Source organism: Solea solea, chromosome 1, assembly GCF_958295425.1.
Source record: "Solea solea chromosome 1, fSolSol10.1, whole genome shotgun sequence".
NCBI lineage: Eukaryota > Metazoa > Chordata > Actinopteri > Pleuronectiformes > Soleidae > Solea > Solea solea.
The window spans coordinates 14,812,915-14,832,554 of NC_081134.1; the positions used below are offsets into that span (position 1 = coordinate 14,812,915).

General features: G+C 40.7%; 1 protein-coding gene across 3 annotated transcripts in view; it reads left to right on the forward strand.

Moving 5' to 3' along the window:
- The first annotated feature begins 10,794 nt into the window (after positions 1–10,794).
- The window catches only part of sntg1 (syntrophin, gamma 1), a 29,291-nt gene continuing 20,445 nt past the window's right edge, over positions 10,795–19,640 (forward strand). Inside the window, exons 1-7 of one of the 3 annotated variants that reach the window (XM_058644326.1) lie at positions 10,795–11,080; positions 11,175–11,248; positions 11,888–11,937; positions 16,201–16,335; positions 17,732–17,788; positions 17,999–18,056; positions 18,162–18,205. In XM_058644326.1, the coding sequence (XP_058500309.1) occupies positions 11,911–11,937; positions 16,201–16,335; positions 17,732–17,788; positions 17,999–18,056; positions 18,162–18,205 (321 nt within the window). In that variant the 5' untranslated portion in view covers positions 10,795–11,080; positions 11,175–11,248; positions 11,888–11,910. Of the gene's footprint in view, positions 11,249–11,887; positions 11,938–16,200; positions 16,336–17,731; positions 17,789–17,998; positions 18,057–18,161; positions 18,206–19,640 lie in introns of all 3 variants that reach the window. The other 2 variants (XM_058644334.1, XM_058644316.1) reach the window with 2 other exon arrangements.

Here is a 19,640-nt window from a genome sequence, read left to right on the forward strand (position 1 = left end):
TGAACAGCTATCCACGTGAGGACTCATCATTGATTTCCATTCATTTGGACTGGCAAACCAAAGCCTTATCCTCAACCTTCACCATAACCACAACTCACATCATCATCCTAACTTAGTCTCAGAGAAGTGATTCTGCCACTTTATGACCAGTCTTTGGTCCCTGGGAGACTAGTCCCCCCAAAAAGGCTTTTATATTTTTATATTATACCAGTGAACGGTATTTAACCATTCACTGGTTCTGGTTCAGCAGCAGGATATGAACAGATTGTTCTGTTTATTGTGTTTAAATGTAGGGATTGTCAAATATTCTATTTGAGGAGTCGGAGGAGATGTGTGCCTCATGAAGATCTATGTAATACAACAGCACACTCTGTACCACAAACATAAAAACAATAATCCTGTTGTTGGCTCCAAAAGATCTCAGTCTACGCTGCTGGATCTTCTGACAATAGCGTCCAGGTGAGGTGTCCATGATAGTGACGTCTATCATGAGTCACCGGTTTAATTTCCTCATTGTGGAAAAGCAAGTCAGAAAATGTCCCCAAGACAATAAAAGCAAGCACACATACACACGTGGACACTCAAAGACATAATACATTCCCTGCATGACATGACTCTAACCCTTCACCTAAAACCAGGTCTCAACCCATAAACAGGTGTGAGTGAAAGTGATGTCCAGTCAAAATGTCCTCATTTCCTGTTGTATACATATATACATATGTTTTTTGTTCACAAACCACACACACACACACACTGCAGTGCACACACACGTAATTGGCAGAGGAAGAATATGTAGAGAGGGGGGGGGGGGGATGCATGAGTTGTCTATCTAACACAGTTGGGACAGATGTGGGTCAGAACTGCCCACGTCCGTAGAGCAGTGAAAGTGTTCAAGCAGCATAATGTAATATTAATGGCTCAGAGTTGTGCGGGAATCCTGGGTAAACGGAGGCGATTGACGCGCAAGTGTTGAGGCAGCCGCATGTGAGTTTTCCAGTCTCAGTCATTTTGGCAGCAGCAGCACGATGCGAAGAGAGGGAGACAGACACGGAGCTGTGGAAGCAGAGGAGCCTCTGCTGGAGATGTCGACGGAGGAGAGGAACCCCTGAAACCGCCGCTGCACAGCAAACATGGACTAATCCTGCCTGGCGAGCGAGTGCGGGCAGATTTTTACCTCTCCGTTTTCTCCCTTTCCTTTCCTTCTTTTATTTATTTATTATTATTATATACAGTGTAGTGGACCAGGATGCCGTGTGGGCGATGCTGCCACAAGGGATACATTGTGATTTCGCAGAGATGTTAAAGCAGCCGTTGCTTGCATAAATTAAAAATAAGAAATTAGAAAAAAAAAAAAAGATTGGAGTCGAAAGGGATCTAACGAGAGGACATCGCCACCTGTTACGAGGATTTCAGGTAAACCCTCACGGCACAGCTACCTCTTTTCCATTTACACTTCATCAGAACACACAACAGTGCGTTTGACGGACGCAGGTAGTTCATTATGGTGCAAAACAGCCATGAAACCAAACATTCACATCATATAGTGTACTTTTTTTCCTTTAAAGCTGCGCACCAGGATTTATGTACCAGTCGCACACACACACACACACACACACATAGAATCCAATGAAAAGCGTCGCATCATCATCATCATCATCTGTTAGTCACGTTTGAACTGATGCACTGTGATGGTCAGTGTGATTATGACGGGCCTCATCATGAACCGCGGCTGATTGTTGTCTGATTTGCAGGCTTTAAGCTGAACATGGGTTTGCAGAAAGCTTTTGCATTTGCCTCAGTGCAGACACACACACACACACACAAGCAGCACCCGCAGTTCCTCCGGTCAGTGCAGTGGCAGCAGCCTCTTTTCATCCTCAGTGCTCTTCAGCAGCGTCTAAGTACTCTCCTCCCTGCACCGCCTGCCAATGACAATAAACAAAAAAACAACAACCCTACTTTTATTTTTAAGAGTGGCTCACTCTACTTGTGTGTGTGTGCCTGATATCACAGCAAATAACAACATTCAGCGCAATACCAGGTGTTAATAAATAACACAGCTGTACTGATGCCATAAACTGGCCATTTGAAAAAAACATAAACTTTCAGCTGTGTAACAATTTATCTGCTCCCATAAAAGAAGAAGATTTAAACAGGCTACAACATGATTCAGTTAAAGTCTCACCACTGCTTTGTATTTAAAGTTTCTTTCTATGACACATAAAATAGCCGCGATAAAGCGCAATATGTGCTGATATCACAACTTTGATATTATCTGCAGATGCACAGATCTCTCTGTGAATAAATGACACATGACTGCTGCAGCGGTGCTGACATGCAGCCCTCACAGCATGTGTTTAGTAACATGTACATGTGATAGTAGGGAGGTTAAGGACCAGTATCAGATACGGAGCATCATATCGGCTCGTCCCGTTTAAATATTTATTTTCCATTTTCCAGCTCAAACGTCTCTGAGCTATTCACAGATCGCTCCTTATAGTGCTGCATCCATCTCCAGCTTCTTTCTTTAAAAAAGAAAAATCATCAACGCCTGCAAAAAAGAGCATTTCAGCACAGCCTGCTGCTGATGCTGCTTGTCCAGTGTGTTTTATTATCCTGAATACTCTTTCATGAAATCTATGTTACTTCTCCTTCTGGTGTGGCAGGGAGCCTTTAAGGCAAACTCGTTTTTTTCTCTCTCTCCCTCTCTCTCATTATGGGCTGCAAGGTGACAGACAATCAGTGCAGTTTGTGTGTAAGAAACCCACTGAGGTGTAGAAATCAGAGTCCTTAACACTGATTTCAGGTTTGTACACTCGGCGTGAGACGCTGTCTGCTCGTGCAGGCATGTTGAGCTGAGCTGAGTGCGTCCATTTGCTGGTCATAGGTCAGGAGCAATCTGTTTGATGTACTGGAGGTCTCACTCCGTACAGAGGCAGAGACGTTGACATGTCATTGATGATTTTATGCCCAAGCTCACATAACCTCCCCACACCCCACTCCTGCACGTGTCTTAAATCAAACAGCAGTTTGGCCAAATGACAGAAGGCAGAAAACCAGGTCTGAGTTAAATGGTTTCTGTATTTTGAACCCCTCATGTTGTGTTCTAGTCCAGCTCTGTTTATAGAGGGAGCGCTGCCTTCAAAGTTTTACCGCCGTGACCTTAAGTGTACCGCCATCAATCACGATCTAGAAACAGTGAGCGCACTCCCAACAGAGAGTTCCTCCACACTTTATTTTCCCCACTTAGATAATCAATAAGCTCCTGTTTCTCTTGCTGCTACTCAGTCCCACTGGGTCATTTAAAAAGCACGTCTTGCTAAATGTTTCAAAATACACAACAGGGATGAGCTGTCCTAAAGCATCACTGGAAGCATTGCGTGTATACATCAGCATCAATTATTAATGCTCACACATTCAAAGTGGTAAACTCCCCCAGCATCGCACGCCGTGATGTGATACTGTATGTAGTCGAGCAATTCTGAATAATCAAGGGTTGTAGCTGCAGTGTGTGTTCAAAAGAAAAGAGTTTGGTTCCTGGGAATAGAGCAATCCTTTTAATGGTTTCCTGCAGCGACTGTTCTGGCTAAAGGGCAGCTGAGAAAGCCTATGGTGTGTCACTGTTAGCCTGGACATCTCCATTACACTCTTGCTTCAAAGTCTGGCAGCACTAGAGAAAAATGTATCGGCGCCTGATGTTTCTGTGGAGCTTTTATATCAAGTGTTTGGTCGACCATCCATACAAGCGGCTCCAGATGTTTGATACGCAGAGAGAAAAGCCATATGCTTTTATTGCAGTTTGATGTATGTGCAGCACAAATAAGAGAAGTGTGGCTATTTCTCTGAGAGGAAGAGAAAGAGAGAGCGAGAGTGCTGGAGAGAAATATATATCAGGGTTCTGTCAGTGTCATGCAACAAGAAAACCATTAGTCTGTCTTAGCAGAGACTGATGGCTAATGAAGCGGATGCACACCAAACTCTTGTGGCGGGGAACACAGAAGACACGACTCTCATTTATATGCGCCTCGTATACCAGCCCATCTGATTTAGAGGTTCAGGGCTGCAACACAAACAAATGCATTGAGGGCCACACATGATGGTGATGACTGCCCTTAGGAAAGCAATAAGAGCTTCGATCATATGCAAAGATTTATGATAGGAAGCTTGTTGCTTTACATACAAGTCACAGAACCACCTTAGAGATAGCATCTCTAGCTGTGACACCACTGGGTTTCTGTTGAGAGGAAGAGTTTCCTTTATGCTTTATAATGTGTAAGTAGCTCAAGACTGGACAATTTTGGGTCACACTTGATTAATGTGGATACTCTGCCTATGCGTTAAACAGTGGTTCTCACTGACAGCACACTGTATTTGCAGCTCAACCTCATTCGCTGTATAACTGCGTTATTTTGTCTCTGTAGAGAATTTGCTATTGACTGAACAACAACCATAACAAATTTTCACTTAAAATACGAACAAAAAAAACCACATTTCTGTTCACTGACTTGTTTCTGAGTTGACAATTAAATTGTGTAGGTTACAGATTTGAGGCTCTATGTTGTAATACCAATGTAAGGCTGACATCAAAATCACTATTTATAACAATGCAATAGCAAATTGCAAAGGCTGCAGATTAGGATATAAGTTATAGAGCACATCTGACCTGGGGGTTATACTTAATTGGTAAATGTTTTCATCCACCTGTTTAATCCATTTTCAGTGTCAGAGATAGTTTACAGCAAGGACGTATCATAGCCTCACTGGGATTGTTTCATGTTGGATTATTTCTCCAACGAACGCAGTCATAATCATTTGAATATCAAATCAAATTTGGAAGTTCTCACCCTTGCATTAGAATATAGTCATAATTCCGATGGTTGTCATGCTCTAAATCTGTTACACAGTCAATATTAAACTAAAACTCAACTCAAAATTGATTGCCGCAGACTAAATTGCAAATGATCCATCAGAAATATTACAAATATACATTTTGCTCACATTGTACTGGATGTTTTGTTTTGAACTTTAGTTGAAAGACTACTGATTTACCTTTATCAAAAATATCAACGATTAAAATAGTCACTATAGCTGCAAATCATGCATAGTTTCTAGGCCATAAAATGAACTTACAATCTTAACCTTTAAAGGATTTTTTTTAAGAACCTTCTTTAATAAGACAGTTTCATGTCTCACAGGTGTAGTTGGTAAATGATATGAATCGAGAGGTAGCGCTGTACTTTTATAATTTGTGTGCGATGTGTGGCAGATGTGCGGCTTCATTTTAGTTTCGCCCTGCCTCCAGCACAACGTGGAGCTTTTTATTCCTTTCATGTACTCGACACACAGCATGGGGCCATTTGCAGGCCTCAAGTCTTCTTCTGAGGGGATGCTCAGACCTCCTTGGTTACAATACAAAAGAAGAGACACCCTATAAAGTCTATATATGATAGGATTAATTCATACACTTGTATACAGTAGGCGCTAATGAGGAGAATGTTGTAATTCATGTGGGAACAAAGGTTGTGTGCTCATTTGCTGAGGCTAATTAAAGTGCTAATATGAGATAACACAGCCAGAGGGAATGCACCATAATGTCATATATAAAATAATATTGATTGAAATCTAATTGATAAACGTGGCAGCAGTGACTATGCCATTTCTTCTAGCGGCAGTTCATCATGTCTATTTTTGCTACAAATAAGTTTATGAAATGATTTAAGTCGACACCCGGCTGATATCTGTTTGCTCCCTATTGCCAGAAAACATACATCATCGTCAAGAGGGTCGGAGGCTCTGTCTATAAATGTGTCCATCACTAATTTACTCCTCCTCCCGTCATTCATGAGCACCATGTTACTGGGGCTGCAGGTATTAGACATGGGTTGTTTTGGGTTTTTTTTGACAAAAGGTGCAGAAAGAATTGAAAAGATGACAGGCTGCTCTCTCTATTTTGCCAGAGTGATCGATCTTGAGAATAATCTAAAGGAAAAGGAGGAGAAGTGGCACCTCCTGTGGTGCACAAACAGGCTCTGTTGGATACTAGCTGTGCTCTGTAAATACACAACTGTTCAAACAGCTGCCTCACTGCAGGAGTAAGACTGGGGGCTGGAGGTTCAGTTTATTAATGTGTCACAAACTGTCAGGCGGAGAGGAACCTGCACACCACACAGATTTAAGCAGACGATTTAATGTGCTCAAACTTGGGCGGCGTGTTTAATGGTTCATGGTCGAAGTTGAGTTTTTTTTTGGAAAAATATACCAATTATTTTAGTGGAGATCGTGTTATACTTTTTTTTTTTTTAAGTTTTGCTCTCAGTGGTCCTAAGGTACAGTATACGCGTTTGCGCTTGACATGCTTATGCAACCACGAGCCGCAGCCTTTTCCTTGAACACTGAATTTCCACATTCAAAAATAAATGGATTGGTCTTGCAGAGTGAGGCAGGTGCATTACAACACCGAGGTGTTTAGAGCCGCTTGGTAGCAGTTTAAAACTGCATGGCTGCACACCTGAGAACATCAAAGCTCCAATCCAACCACACACACACACACACACACACACACACACACACACACACACACACACACACACACACACACACACACTCTAAAGCATAGGTACCTCAGTTACCTCCCGACCAGGAGGTGGAAGTGTCAAACACACTGCAATGCACGACCACCTCCTACACAAATGACATTACTGAACTACTAATAATTCATAATATACACTAAGTTAAAGGAGCCATTCATAGAGAGAGTGCAATCCTCTGCTCACCCCTCCCTTTCACCAAGCATTTCAGGGGCCTTCACACACCAGACATGATGTAAACACGTATTCGCCGGTTTATGCATTGAGTTTATGTTATGTTTTTCTTCTTCTTGCATGATGAACTACAGAAACAAGATGGCAGTGCAAGATGGTGGCCTTCGAAAAACAATGTACACACAAAAGGCGTATTCTGAGGCTATAAAAAGCAAATAAGTTTTATGTCAAAGCAATTACACAATTATACAAACATATTTATGACTAATGTATTCCCTGTCAACCATAAAGCCGTGCTAAATGGTACACACTGGGCCTTTAATGCTAAACAAACTCTTTTCCAAAGTCAGGATTTGTTGCCTTTTTTTTCACATCATTGTAAATGGATGATTGTAGGGTTATTGAATGATACGACCAAGAAGCTTCATGCTGCTTTGTGCTGCCACAAAACAAGACATTTGGAGATGACACCCTGAGCTCACGTAGCATTTTTTGATACCTTGGACAAACTCAGCTGAAATGAATGTCTCTAATGGGGAAGATTGTGATAACTGATTATGAAATAACTTAATTTATGAAGGAGGAATTATAAAAACTAATCATGATTATTACTCTGTTGTGTTACGTTCAAAAGACATGCCCACGATCTAATTTTAGCAGCAGCAATTTCATTACGTTTCCTAACATGAGCTGGGCAGACGCTGTGAAATTGTGTTAGTGTAATGCTGTTGATGCTTAGCCGGACTCTTTTGGGATGCTTTAATATTTGAGTAACATAATGTCTGCCATCATCGCTGGCCAAATTAAAAAGCTGCTCTCACAGGCACTCTACGTTCCAGGTCGCAGAACAAGTGAAACATACTGTAAGCGAAACCCAATCTCAGTAAAAGTACATTTGCCGGAGCACTCTGCAGACATCGGCTCCACCTGCACGCACAAATGGCAATTCATCATCCCGCATGGGTCGCAGCTGTCCTCAGGTCTAAGAGATGGAGATGTCAAGTTACGATCTCCGCATCATCCAGGCAGTCTCGCTCTGTTTCCTGCCATTGTGTCATAGACAAGAGAATTATTTGAGAAAAAAAACACATTGCTTGGCAGATTGGTAGTACTGAAGATATCTGATAGTGTGGTGGGAAAAGGAGTTATGCTGAGTCGGCATAAGAGGCACAAAAGGTTCCGTTTATTTAATCTTTGGATTCTCACATGGGGGGGGGGACACGAAGTGCTCGTATCTGACAGGATGTTGACGAGGGCACCATCTAAGACAAAGTACTCATCTCGGCGCCGCAGACACATTTTTCATGAGACCATGTGCACACATTCATTTTTAAAGCAGCTCCACAAATGATGTTAGGATTTCTGTCACATCCATTAAACAGAGTTGGCTTGTCTCCGACAGCTCACAGTGTAGGCGCAGATGGAGACAAAAACTGTGAACGTGTTTTTCAAATTGAATTTCCACAGTCAATAAAACCTGAATAACAAAGCTCCGAGAAAAACAACACACGCACTCGCGTACGCTGAGGACGCGTTAAATAGTTTAAACTAACACGTGTGTTTTTGAGTACGAATAAATACATAAATCTGCATCTGTATGCACTTTATTGTACTAAAGTTACAACTAAACAATAATTATTTTATTTACCACCAGTCCTGATTGTTGATTGCTTGTCAAGAAATGTAAAAATCCAGGTATTTTTCCTCATCAAATTGCTTAAATGTTTATCAACACTACTGCAGATGACTTTTGTGTTTATTGAGCAGTCATTTCCTTGCACAGTAGACGCGTGTGCATATCAAATTAGCAGCAAATTGAATGAAATGCACATTCAAATACTAGCTTAAATGCCAAGCTGTAACAAAGGTCGCGTAAAAACATATATAATTACAAGTGGACAAAATGTTTCAAACATCTCTCAGTATAATGAAGCGCAGTCAAACCTCATCACAGGCACACACCTCCAACTTAACCATTCAGACGAGTGAACGCTTTTCAACACGACAATAGTGTTAACAATAGAGTGAACATAAACTCAATGAAGGAAGGATTATTGTGTTTTACTTGACTCAGATTGCATTTGTTTGGAGAAAACCCACACACACACGCACACACACACACACAGGGAAAACATGCAAATCCAGGGTCACAGACCCAGGGCTTCTCATGTGGCCCAATTCAAGAACTAAACCCAAATGTGTCAGAATGCTCTGAAGACCATCAGATAAAAGTTTGACTTGCATATCAACACTCTGAATTATTTTCATTCTTTAAAGAAAACTACTCTGAATCACTCACTCTTGTTTGGTTTCATCCACTCACTACTCCATTTTCATTTAAAAGTACATCACTTCTACTCCAGACACACTTGCTTTAAAAGTCGGGTTCTGTGTTGTAGTCTGGACGAGTAGAAACACACACATCCACTCTAATTCCCTTCTAGATTGCTTCTTATTGGCCACAGCTCCACTATCGGCTGTTAAACATTTAATGAAGCCTTGTGGTAGTTCATGCAGGACACGGTCGTCATATGACCCAGCTGTAATCAGGTGACAGCAATCTATTTCTGCCACTGCCACTCTCAAAGCCTGTCCATGTAAATAACAGTCATTTGTTGCAACGCAGATGCTGCCTCACAGCGCTGGTCCAGCCTCCACCTTTATAGATCAGAGTTTGACAGAATGAAATGTTCAAATGTTTTGTCAATCTCTTGCGTGTGCTTTAAAGTGTCTAAGGTCCAACTGTATTTAAATGTGTTCATGGTTAGAGTTTGTTGTTGTCAGTCTCATAAAAGTACTGAAATATCCTACTCAAGTAAAAGTACTGGTCTAGAAATGTAATCAAGTTAAAGTAAAAAAAAAAGTAGCTTGTTTAAAATGTACTTGGAGTGACAGTTACTTAGTTGTTTTAAGGGACAAGGGGACATAAATCTCACATGAATTGTTTTTTAATTAAAAGGCAAACCATAACAAATTAAAGTGCTGACAAAATAAAATATGTAAACACATAATGTATCCGTCTCAATGCGTGGAGGTCACAAATGCTTCAACCTTCTCACTCAAGGACCTTAATTAGTCCCAACTCACCTGTCCTCATCATTCACTGCCAAAGTTTCCCGTGTGTAACTTTTTTTCATGTTATTACACATAGTGACAGATGTGATTTAAAATGTGGCCAAGTAGAGTACTTCCAAAAAAACCTAGTTAAGTAAAAGTAAAATTACAAATTCAAAAATGTCAACTATACAAAAAAACCTACTCAATTACAATAACGCGAACAAATGTAATTACTTTCCACCTCTGACTTTTCACTATAGTTTCTCATTATTAGTAGCAATGTTTTTTAAACTAAGCAAACAACTACAGACAAGAAAATCTCCTTCATGTGTGTCAGTATGGAAGCAGATTCCTTCGGACACAGTCTGTAGTTTCAAGGGAAAATGTAGTTGTATGGATGTGGCCTTTTTCTCCCTTACTCAAGGACATTTGCAAGCTTGATTAAGGCCACTCTGTAATCAAAAAGGCAATGATTTATGTATTAATTGTAGCTGGAAAGTTGTTTTTTGTCCTTATCCTGTGTAACAATGATCACAGTAGCAACACTGCAGCCCAACAAGAAGGTGGCATCAAGCCAACAATGCAAGCTAACGAGGCGGATTTCTCAAGGGTATGCTGTTGGAATTTAATGAACACTTTAAAAAGCAGAATTTGCGTCTGGCATACAGAAATCCAAGGAAAATAGAAGAATATGTGTTAATTGCATTTGCGCATTTGTGCACATGAATCCACAGGTTTTTATTTATTTACTTCTTTATTTGTTTGTGTGTTGGAGAGGATCCTCCGTCACACACTCTGAGACGGGATTCATAGTTTGAATCTTTCCCTTGTTTAGCAGCAGCTGGGTGTTTGGGAAATGGAGATGTGAATTATGTTTGATTCATCATCCCACATACATGCAGCAGTTATATTGACATCACACTTTTCCGTGTGGCTGGCAATTGTAGGCTACGTCTTTTCAGTCGTAGTCGCAAGCATTTTTGACAAACAATAATCAGTTATGTTTCTCAGCTTCTTTTTTTTTACAAGATATTGATGATTTTTTTCTGTTTTTTTTAAAGCATTTTTTTTACAGCACCTCTTCATCTGCAACTGGGTTTTCTCTCAGTACGATGCCGTGGCCACATCCTCCTATTACTGCTGCAAGGACACCGATTAGGAACCGCCAGCAGTGAAACCTCACTACATGATCGCCTCTTTCTGCTCTTCTGCTCCGGCTCCGCTGGGAACAATCCAGCAACATCTACAGCCGGTGAGGAGAGGTGACAGCTTCGCTTTCTCTCTCTCACACACACACACACACACACACGTCGCCAAAGTCTGACAGCCATGATTCGGGTGGGCCCTCTGCTACAGCTCAGACCGAGGATCAACTCACTGCTCCATGGCTAGACCTCACCGTGCAAAGAGCTGGGGGCCTTTCTGCTGAGGTAAGTCTGCGAACTCCCTCTCCAGCACAGGTTTTTATAATTCAAGTGTGAGCCATTTTTACTCCGTACTTATTCGGTGGAGTCAAGTGGCAGTCATCTGATTAAAACTGAGTGGGACTGGTTTATGTAAATGAAGCTCTCTCACAACATTCATTAGAGACTACTTGTGCATCTGTCTTTCTAAAGTGAGTCAGATGATTTAAAAGAAGTACATGGTGTATTTTTTTCAGATTTATTTATTTATTTATTTATTTATTTATTTAAACATCTCAGGTTATGGCCGGAGTTTTCTCCTGCTCTGAGAAAAACGGCAGAGAAACAGGCTCTTAAGGCCTTGCTGACACGGCTCCACGTAGTTCATTTTCGGGGAGCATTGGATTTTATATTGAAACATTTATTAGGGTACCTGGGTTTTCGCCTTTGCTAATGAATTATTCATTAATGCTTAATGGTCTCGCGTTTTCTCCGGAGATTGTTCAGTGGGCAGCATGTCAATGAAAAATCCACCTCTCTCAATTGTCGAAAGGCAGGACTACAATGAAAACAGGCATCCGAGTAACACTGCTGGTTTCATTTCAATGCAGGTGTTCAGCAGATACCTCCACACTCTGACTCAGTCTTGTTTTTCTCCTTTCGCAGTATTCCTCACTGCATAGTAGCACATGGATTTCAAGACTTCAAATGAAGAGGTTGGTAGAATTTAATCAATGTTACACTTTGAGCAGATGCTGACCATAATTACAGTCGCTGCCATGACTTTTTCAATCACCAGAAAGCAACATTAAGCACCGCAGTGTTTGTGAAAGTGTGTTGTTAGAGATATAGGAACCAGCCTCGACGGCAAACATGTGAACCCAACCCTCTCCGAGTTTAATACAAAACATTGTTAGACCGGTGTAAATGATGCATTCACACTCTGTAGCTATTTTTATGATTAAACTACTAGGAACCTTACTAAAATTAGGAACAGTGGGAGTTGGGTACCTTTGCTCAGAGGCGCCCTTGACCTGTTAGTATTCGATCCGGCAACCCTCCGGTTACAAGCCAAGTTCCCCTTTCACCCAGCCATGGACTGCCCAATTACAGCTTGAACAGAAATATGTCTTTAAAGATTTTTTTAGGCGCTCAGACATGATGGGGATATCAAAGCTGAGGAGAACTTCTTCTGAGCAGTGACTCGAAAAATCCACCTTAGTTTAGACACTGGTGGTGAATTCTGAAGCATGAAAAATGATGGATCAGATGAGACCATGAAACGCACGAACACATGAAAAACAGAGCTGGATGACTAATGCAGAAAGAGACAATAAATTCTAAAAAAAAGATGGCCACGAGATAATTGGCTCATGATTCAGGTGCGTTGAAGCTTTTTGGGGACAGATAAGACCCCGGCTGAAATCCCCTGAAAATGACAGCTAAGAACTGTGGGTGTGAGGAGATGAAAAGCTGGATGTATGAGAATTAAAGTATGAATGAAGCATGCAGTAAGGCAGTCTTCCTGACAGAATCTATGCCAGAGCTTCATAATATTAGTAGAAGGGCTGTGTATTTGCAAGAATCCTGCCATACGAAACTTACCCTGATATGAGGATATATTGCAGTATTAGGATACTATAAATTTAGACAATATACAGTTTTCTTTAACCCTTTAACACCGAGCGTATCGCAGACGACACATATGCACACTTTGCATTACTGTAATTACGCGACCGTTTGTGCTATCGGAAAAAATTCCATCGCTTTCTGACCACCTAAGAAGTTGCATGTCAACGCCAACGTGTGATCGTTACAGTAGAGGCTTGTTTTTGCACATTTGAGACAAGAACTCAAAATGTCTATTTTCCAATGTAACACTCAAAAGTGTTAATAACTGCCAGATATTGAATGATATTCTGGAAAAATGGGCAAAAGAACTTACTCACAGGACATTTCCTGGTGCTTTTATGGTTAAAATAAGCAAAAACAAAGTCCAGACGGACATTTTGAGACTAAGGTGTTAAAGGGTTAAGTGAGAGTCAAATGGCCAAAATCCTGCTGCTAACCAGCGGTCGGATTCTTAAATACAACACAAAACCACACTCAGATATTATATTATTTTTCTTACACTCCTAATTTGTAATAAAAAATTGAACATGCAATGACATAGAAACACAGGTAATGAGTTGCTGTAGGTTCCCATTCGTCTATGCTCGCTTCTTTTTATGGCAGATCTTTGGAGATCCACTAAAATTCTCTCCCATGGTTTTTTCCTGGGGCACAGCAGCTTCCCACCATCTTCACTGTTTATGAACACAGCTGCTGAAGAGATGGAGTTCCCTGACATATTGCGGGGTATATGTGTTCCTTGGTATATAGACGTGTACACACACACACACACACACACACACACACACACACACACACGTCTTTGGAACAGCACAGCTTCCTGCCAAAATAGCTTCCTTTTAGTTCTGTGAGCTACACTTTACCAGGCTGCACTGATACATCGCACACCCTCGTGTCTTCTCTCTCACATAGACTGTATTTAAGAATTGGACGTGATGTCGGATGGAAGTAGTAGTTAGCCACCAGGGGGCGACTCTGTTAGTTGCAAAAAATAACTGGAAGTTAAATGGAAGTCTATGTGGGAAATGAGTTTCTACTGCTCACTAGATTTTTAACATCAGTAAACATTTTCCTAGATAAGATAAGATAGTCCTTTATTTGTCCCGCAGTGGGGAAATTTACAGCGTTACAGCAGCGAAGACAGTAAAGATAATAAATGATAAACATGCATTACGAAAAATGTACAATATATAAAGATATTAACACTAAAGACTATACAGAAAATGAGTTAAAATAGAATGTGGAATGTACATTGTAGACAGTTTGCAGAATATGCACAGTATGGGCTTGATATTTACAGTATAAACAAGGGAAATGGTATACGTATGAGTATATTGCACTTATGTACATTTACAGTATATTGCACATGGAAGATTGAGGAGCTTGGTTATGTGTGGTCTACTGAGAGCAGTGCATGTGGAGTTAATCGTCTCACTTTCTAGTTTTAGTTCTTCCATGATTTTGTGAATTTCTGGTTATGAAAACTGACATGGCAGCTGTCAGATGTTGAATCTAGACATTACAAAGGGAGTCTGTTGCCCTTTGTAACGATAGTGAGGGCAGCTTGACTGTGATGAGGATCTCAGCAAAGTGGTTCATGGAAAATGGTTATAAAAAGTGTGGTGGTAAATAATAATAATAAAACAAGACATTTATAATGCTGGTCAAACACCATGAAAAAATATCTTCTACAGAAATATTGTTCCTTTATACGGCACATCATACAATTCTATTAAATACACATTTCTGTCAGTGCATTTCCATGCACAGTTATGATGAGCTATGATTGTAGCTTTCATTCATTCATTCATTCATTTATTAAATGAAGTGTGTCCGCCTGCTCGCTGTGGTAGGTGGTGATTTGCCCCCTTTCAGCTTGATCGTGTTCGGTCATTTCTGGTTTAGATGTCGGCCAGTTGGAAACACGTCTGAGTGCCATTCCAAGTCTTCCCACTGTCCGTGATATTCCTGGCACTGGCAGAGCATAAACTCTGTCTCCTCATCGGTCTCCAGGTTTTTCGAGTAGTTGTCTTCTTCTCTGTCTTCTGTCATTTCCATTATCTATTCAGTCAGACTGTTCACGTGGACTTTCATCATGCGGTTTTAGTCAAACTAACATAATTCTCTAACGCCATGTAAATAAACTGAACGTTCCCCTCACTATTATACCCTTTTTTTGTTCTAATTTCACACAGTCTCTCCTGCTGTTGGCAGTGTAAATAGCCGTGTGCAGGTAGTCAGATTGGAGACAGTGATTTGGATAATAATTGATGGCAGTGAGAGTAATGAAACATGAGTGTGAGACATGAGCGGTGAGGCTAATCATGCAAAGTGTTAATTATAGACAACAGGTTAAAAAACACCCAAGCATGTGAAACACGGCCTGACCTGACTTTGTACAGTAATGGCACAACCGCCCTCATTTTGCTTGGTTAATGGTTTTCACATGCACATTACGGTGAATAATGTGAATGAATCCTCGCTCCCGTCGCTCCATTTCTCACGCTGCAGCTGCAGCTGTGGGCACAAGCATATTGCTTTGCTTTACCTCATTACAGGTGAAAGATAATGTGCTCCGTAAACTGACTTTGATTCAAGTCCGACCCGCGGTTGAGACGCTCTCTGTGAGAAGAGCAGCAATGCAGCCGGCTGTCGTGTTAACTGATGAGTGTTGTATCCTAGGTGACAAGGATGCTGACACCAGTGTCTTTTTTCTATTAACAGTCTTGTCAGGTGAAGGTGCTCCTCTTTTTTTTTTTTATTCAGGCCCTTTTTTAAGTCAAGGACAGAACGGGGATTGCAATTAGTCAGGGAGAGGGTGAAGGATATGCAAAATGTAAATTTATGCGGATTAGCATGTTTTTAATGGATCATTGGAAACACACCCGGTCCTCACACCTGCTGTGGGTGAGGCAGGGAAATTCAACTGGAGAGGGTGAACTCGATTCTGCCCTCTTAATTTCACAGCTTCTTAATTTGTTGCCATGATCCGCCTTTAAATAAATGAGTTTGTTTTCTCCTCAGCATGGATTCATACTAAGTACACAACATTTTTTTAATGAATCATAAAAAAAAATAAGTAGTAGCAGTTTTTTTCCTTTTTGTCTAAATGTGTTTACTTCTCACAGTGCTTAAAATTGTTATTTGTTACATTAGCACTAACAAGCCAAATAGTAAAAAAAAAAAAGAAAAGAAAAAAAAAAGTAATAACTGATATTGCCTAAACCCTGTATCCTAATTTCCATGTTCATCCTGCAACAAGTATTCTCAGTGACATTTCATTTCATGGCCAGTTAATTTAGTCATGGAGGGATGATGAATGAGATTTTCTCTCTGACTGTTCGCAGACAAAGACTGGGATTTATTTGATGCAAGAAGGTAATGAGGAGCCATTTAATATTCGACTGCACTTGGCCAAAGATATTCTGACCATTCAAGAACAAGATGTCATCTGCGTGTCAGGAGAACCTTTTTATTCAAGTGTAAGTAACGCAGCCTCACTCTTTATTACTGAACGCTCACGTACCACGCACCACACTCGCACAATGAAGGTACGTAACACGTCCACATGTGAAGGTTACAGCACAAAGATACTGGGGATTTCAACGCTAACGACACATTTGCATGAGTCAATCTATTCTGTAAACGTGGTTATAAATAGAAATTCACGAACTGCTACAGAGAATGTGTAATGTTCATTTTCTAAACTTTGTTCACAAATTAATCTGATGAGCGTCAAATCCGTGTCCTTTCTGATGATGATCTTATTCATTTAGCAAAAAAAAAACCTTCAAAGACAAACGGACAAAGTGATTTTTGTCCTTTGAAACACAAAATTTACACAAAAGGGCGAAGACGTGGGTTAAACCACATAAGCACAACAGTATACTTGCTGGTGCAGACTTTACAGCATCGGTGAGTTGTTGTTGTTGTTTTTGGGCATCAAATTCACATTGTTGATAATAAGTCAGCTAAAAAATGATCCAATTAGAATGAGTTGTTTTGCACAAACATCAGTTAATGATCGTGAACACAGTGGGCAGAACATATCTGTGCCCGAGGAGCAATGGGCGCCTTGCTCAGGAGCACCCCAGCCCTTTGCCTTTCCCGGGATTTAACCGCCAACCTCCCTGTTACGAGCCAATTCCTTTTCTCTGCCCAAATCAAAAATTCCTGATACATACAATACAAGAAATTAAGGGGAAAAAAAGACAGGATAAGAGGAAGATGGAAACAACTAGTCAGATTATTACCAGTTATGATAAAACTTATTTTTTCGAAATCCGCTCTGCCCCCATTTCCAGATTTCTTTGGAAATGTAACAAAAAAAATGTTTAAGTGGTTGTTGTCTGTGGCTCCAAAACTACAATGCTGTTTATAATATTACCTGATGGTAAAGTTCGATGTTTTTTAAATTTTAAATACATTTAACAGGAATCGGTGTGAGAATCCGACACATTCTTTTGGCGGAATTTCATTTTTCTGGTGTGAATTACACAAAATGAAACTTGGCATTTGCCCACCACATTTTTTCCAAGTTCAAGTTGTTTTTATTGCATATATATTTTAGTGGAGGTGAATCATTTTTTGCTTTCTGTGCATACAGTACATCCACTAACAATTTGCAGAAAGAAATACACATAATTATTACTCTCTACAACCACTTTCCACGTACAAAAACATCTAGAATCATCACTGCTATCTGTGTACCTCACCTGGACACGTGCACAGACATGTATACGTTTTATTTTTGCATCATTCCATCAGTGCTGCTTTTATTGTGCTGTGATTGAATCGTGAGAAGCCCTGTTGTCAGAGTCTCTGCAGGTTCAGCGGCAGCCTGAACTCATTTGTTCTCTCTAACTGAATCTCTTCCAGGAGAGGACTGTAACGATCAGGAGGCAGACGATTGGAGGGTTTGGTCTGAGCATCAAGGTAATTTAGATCGCAGCCGATTAGACCGCTCCTCCCAACTTCTTTAAATTAAGCCCGAACAAGTGTTATTGATTACTTTCTTGTAAAACTGCCATAACAGCATTAGTAGAGGGTTTCGCTGGAAATTGAGTTGCTCTCAAGTGTCTTTGTGTCTCTCCTCAGTGTTCGTGATACCTTTGTGATTCAGTTTGATTAAATGCTTCTCCTTAGGGTGGAGCAGAGCATAAAATCCCTGTCGTCATTTCCAAGATATCAAAAGAACAAAAAGGTATATATACATATATATACACATTATTGTATACTATCATTTTTTTTACTGCCATTTATTTGGCTGTTTTGTTTTTGTTTACCAAAAGTGGTTTTCTGTTTCCAGCTGAACTCTCTGGACTGCTTTTTATCGGAGACGGTATCCTTCAGGTAAAATGTCACAATTTACATTAATGTCTGTTTTACCCGGTTCTACACTGCAAAACAATCCACCGTTCTTTCAATAATTCATGTGCCACACGTTCACTAAAGTGTGTTGAATGGTCGTGTGTTTCCTATAGCTGTATCGCTATCCAGAATCATTCATCTGTCATTTGAATTTCACATGAATTTTGATGGGAAAAAAATTAATGCTTTCCCGCATCTCATCTCATATTTATGGCAGCTGTGTTTTTCTGTACGGCACTCATAAAGCCCAGGACACAATGGTCTAAGATTCAATCGGCACAAAAGCAAGACAACCACCTGCGCTGCTGCCCAGCAGAGGCCTGCACTCGCACACACTTATCGACCACAGACCACACAACGTTCTGCACCTGCATGAAAAGAAATTATTTACTTTACCACCAGGTGGTAGTAGTCTGTTGGGTAGTTGCACGTATAAAAAGGGGACGTAGTCTTCCAGTTTGTTTATCTTATCCCTCTGTTATCACACAGGCATTCGCTTCAGTCCAAATTTAATAAGCAGACTATAAAAGTGGGGGAAATAATTATTTGATCCCCTGCTGAATTTCTAAGTTCACCCCCTTACAAAGAAATAAACAGTCCATCATTTTTATGGTCGGAAAATGCATTAAATAAAAGGTTATAAATTAATTTGTATTTGATTGAGTGAAATAAGGATTTCATCCTGAAGCAAACGTGACTTAGTACATGGTGGAGAAACCCTTGTTGTCACAGAGCACAGAGGTCAGATTATCGTGTGCATCGCGGTCCATCTTTGGTCCATCTTTAGTCCATCTTTAGTCCATCTTTGGTCCATCTTTGGTCCATCTTTGGTCCATCTTTAGTCCACTCCTCTTTACAGATGCTCTCCAAATGCTGAAGGGTTTGAGGCCGTCGCTTGGCAACTCAAAGTTTCAGCTCCCGCCACAGATTTTCTATGTGATTAAGGTCCGGAGACTGGCAAGGCCACTCCAGGAACCTTAATGTGCTTCTTCTTGAGCCGTATGTTTTGCGTCATTGTCATGCTGGAAGACCCGTCTTCAGTTTTCTGACTGAGGCCAGGAGGTTCTCAATGGGGATGGTGTTCTTAGAGTCATATTCAGCATTTCTCTGCCTCCAAACAAAGCGAGTCGAGTTGATGCCAGAGAGCTCAATTTTGGTCTCATCTGACCACATCACATTCTCCCAAGCCTTTGCTCAATCATTCAGGTGTTTATAGCCTGTACATGTACTTCCTTGAGCAGGCGGACCTTGCAGGCACTGCACAACCTTAATCCATTATGACAAAGTGTGTTAGCTATGGTTTTCTTGATGACTGTGGTCTCAGCTCTCTTGAGATAACAAACTCCTTCCATGTAATTCTGGCCTGATCCTTCACCTTTCTCGGAATTCATCCTTACACCATGAGGTGAGATCTTGC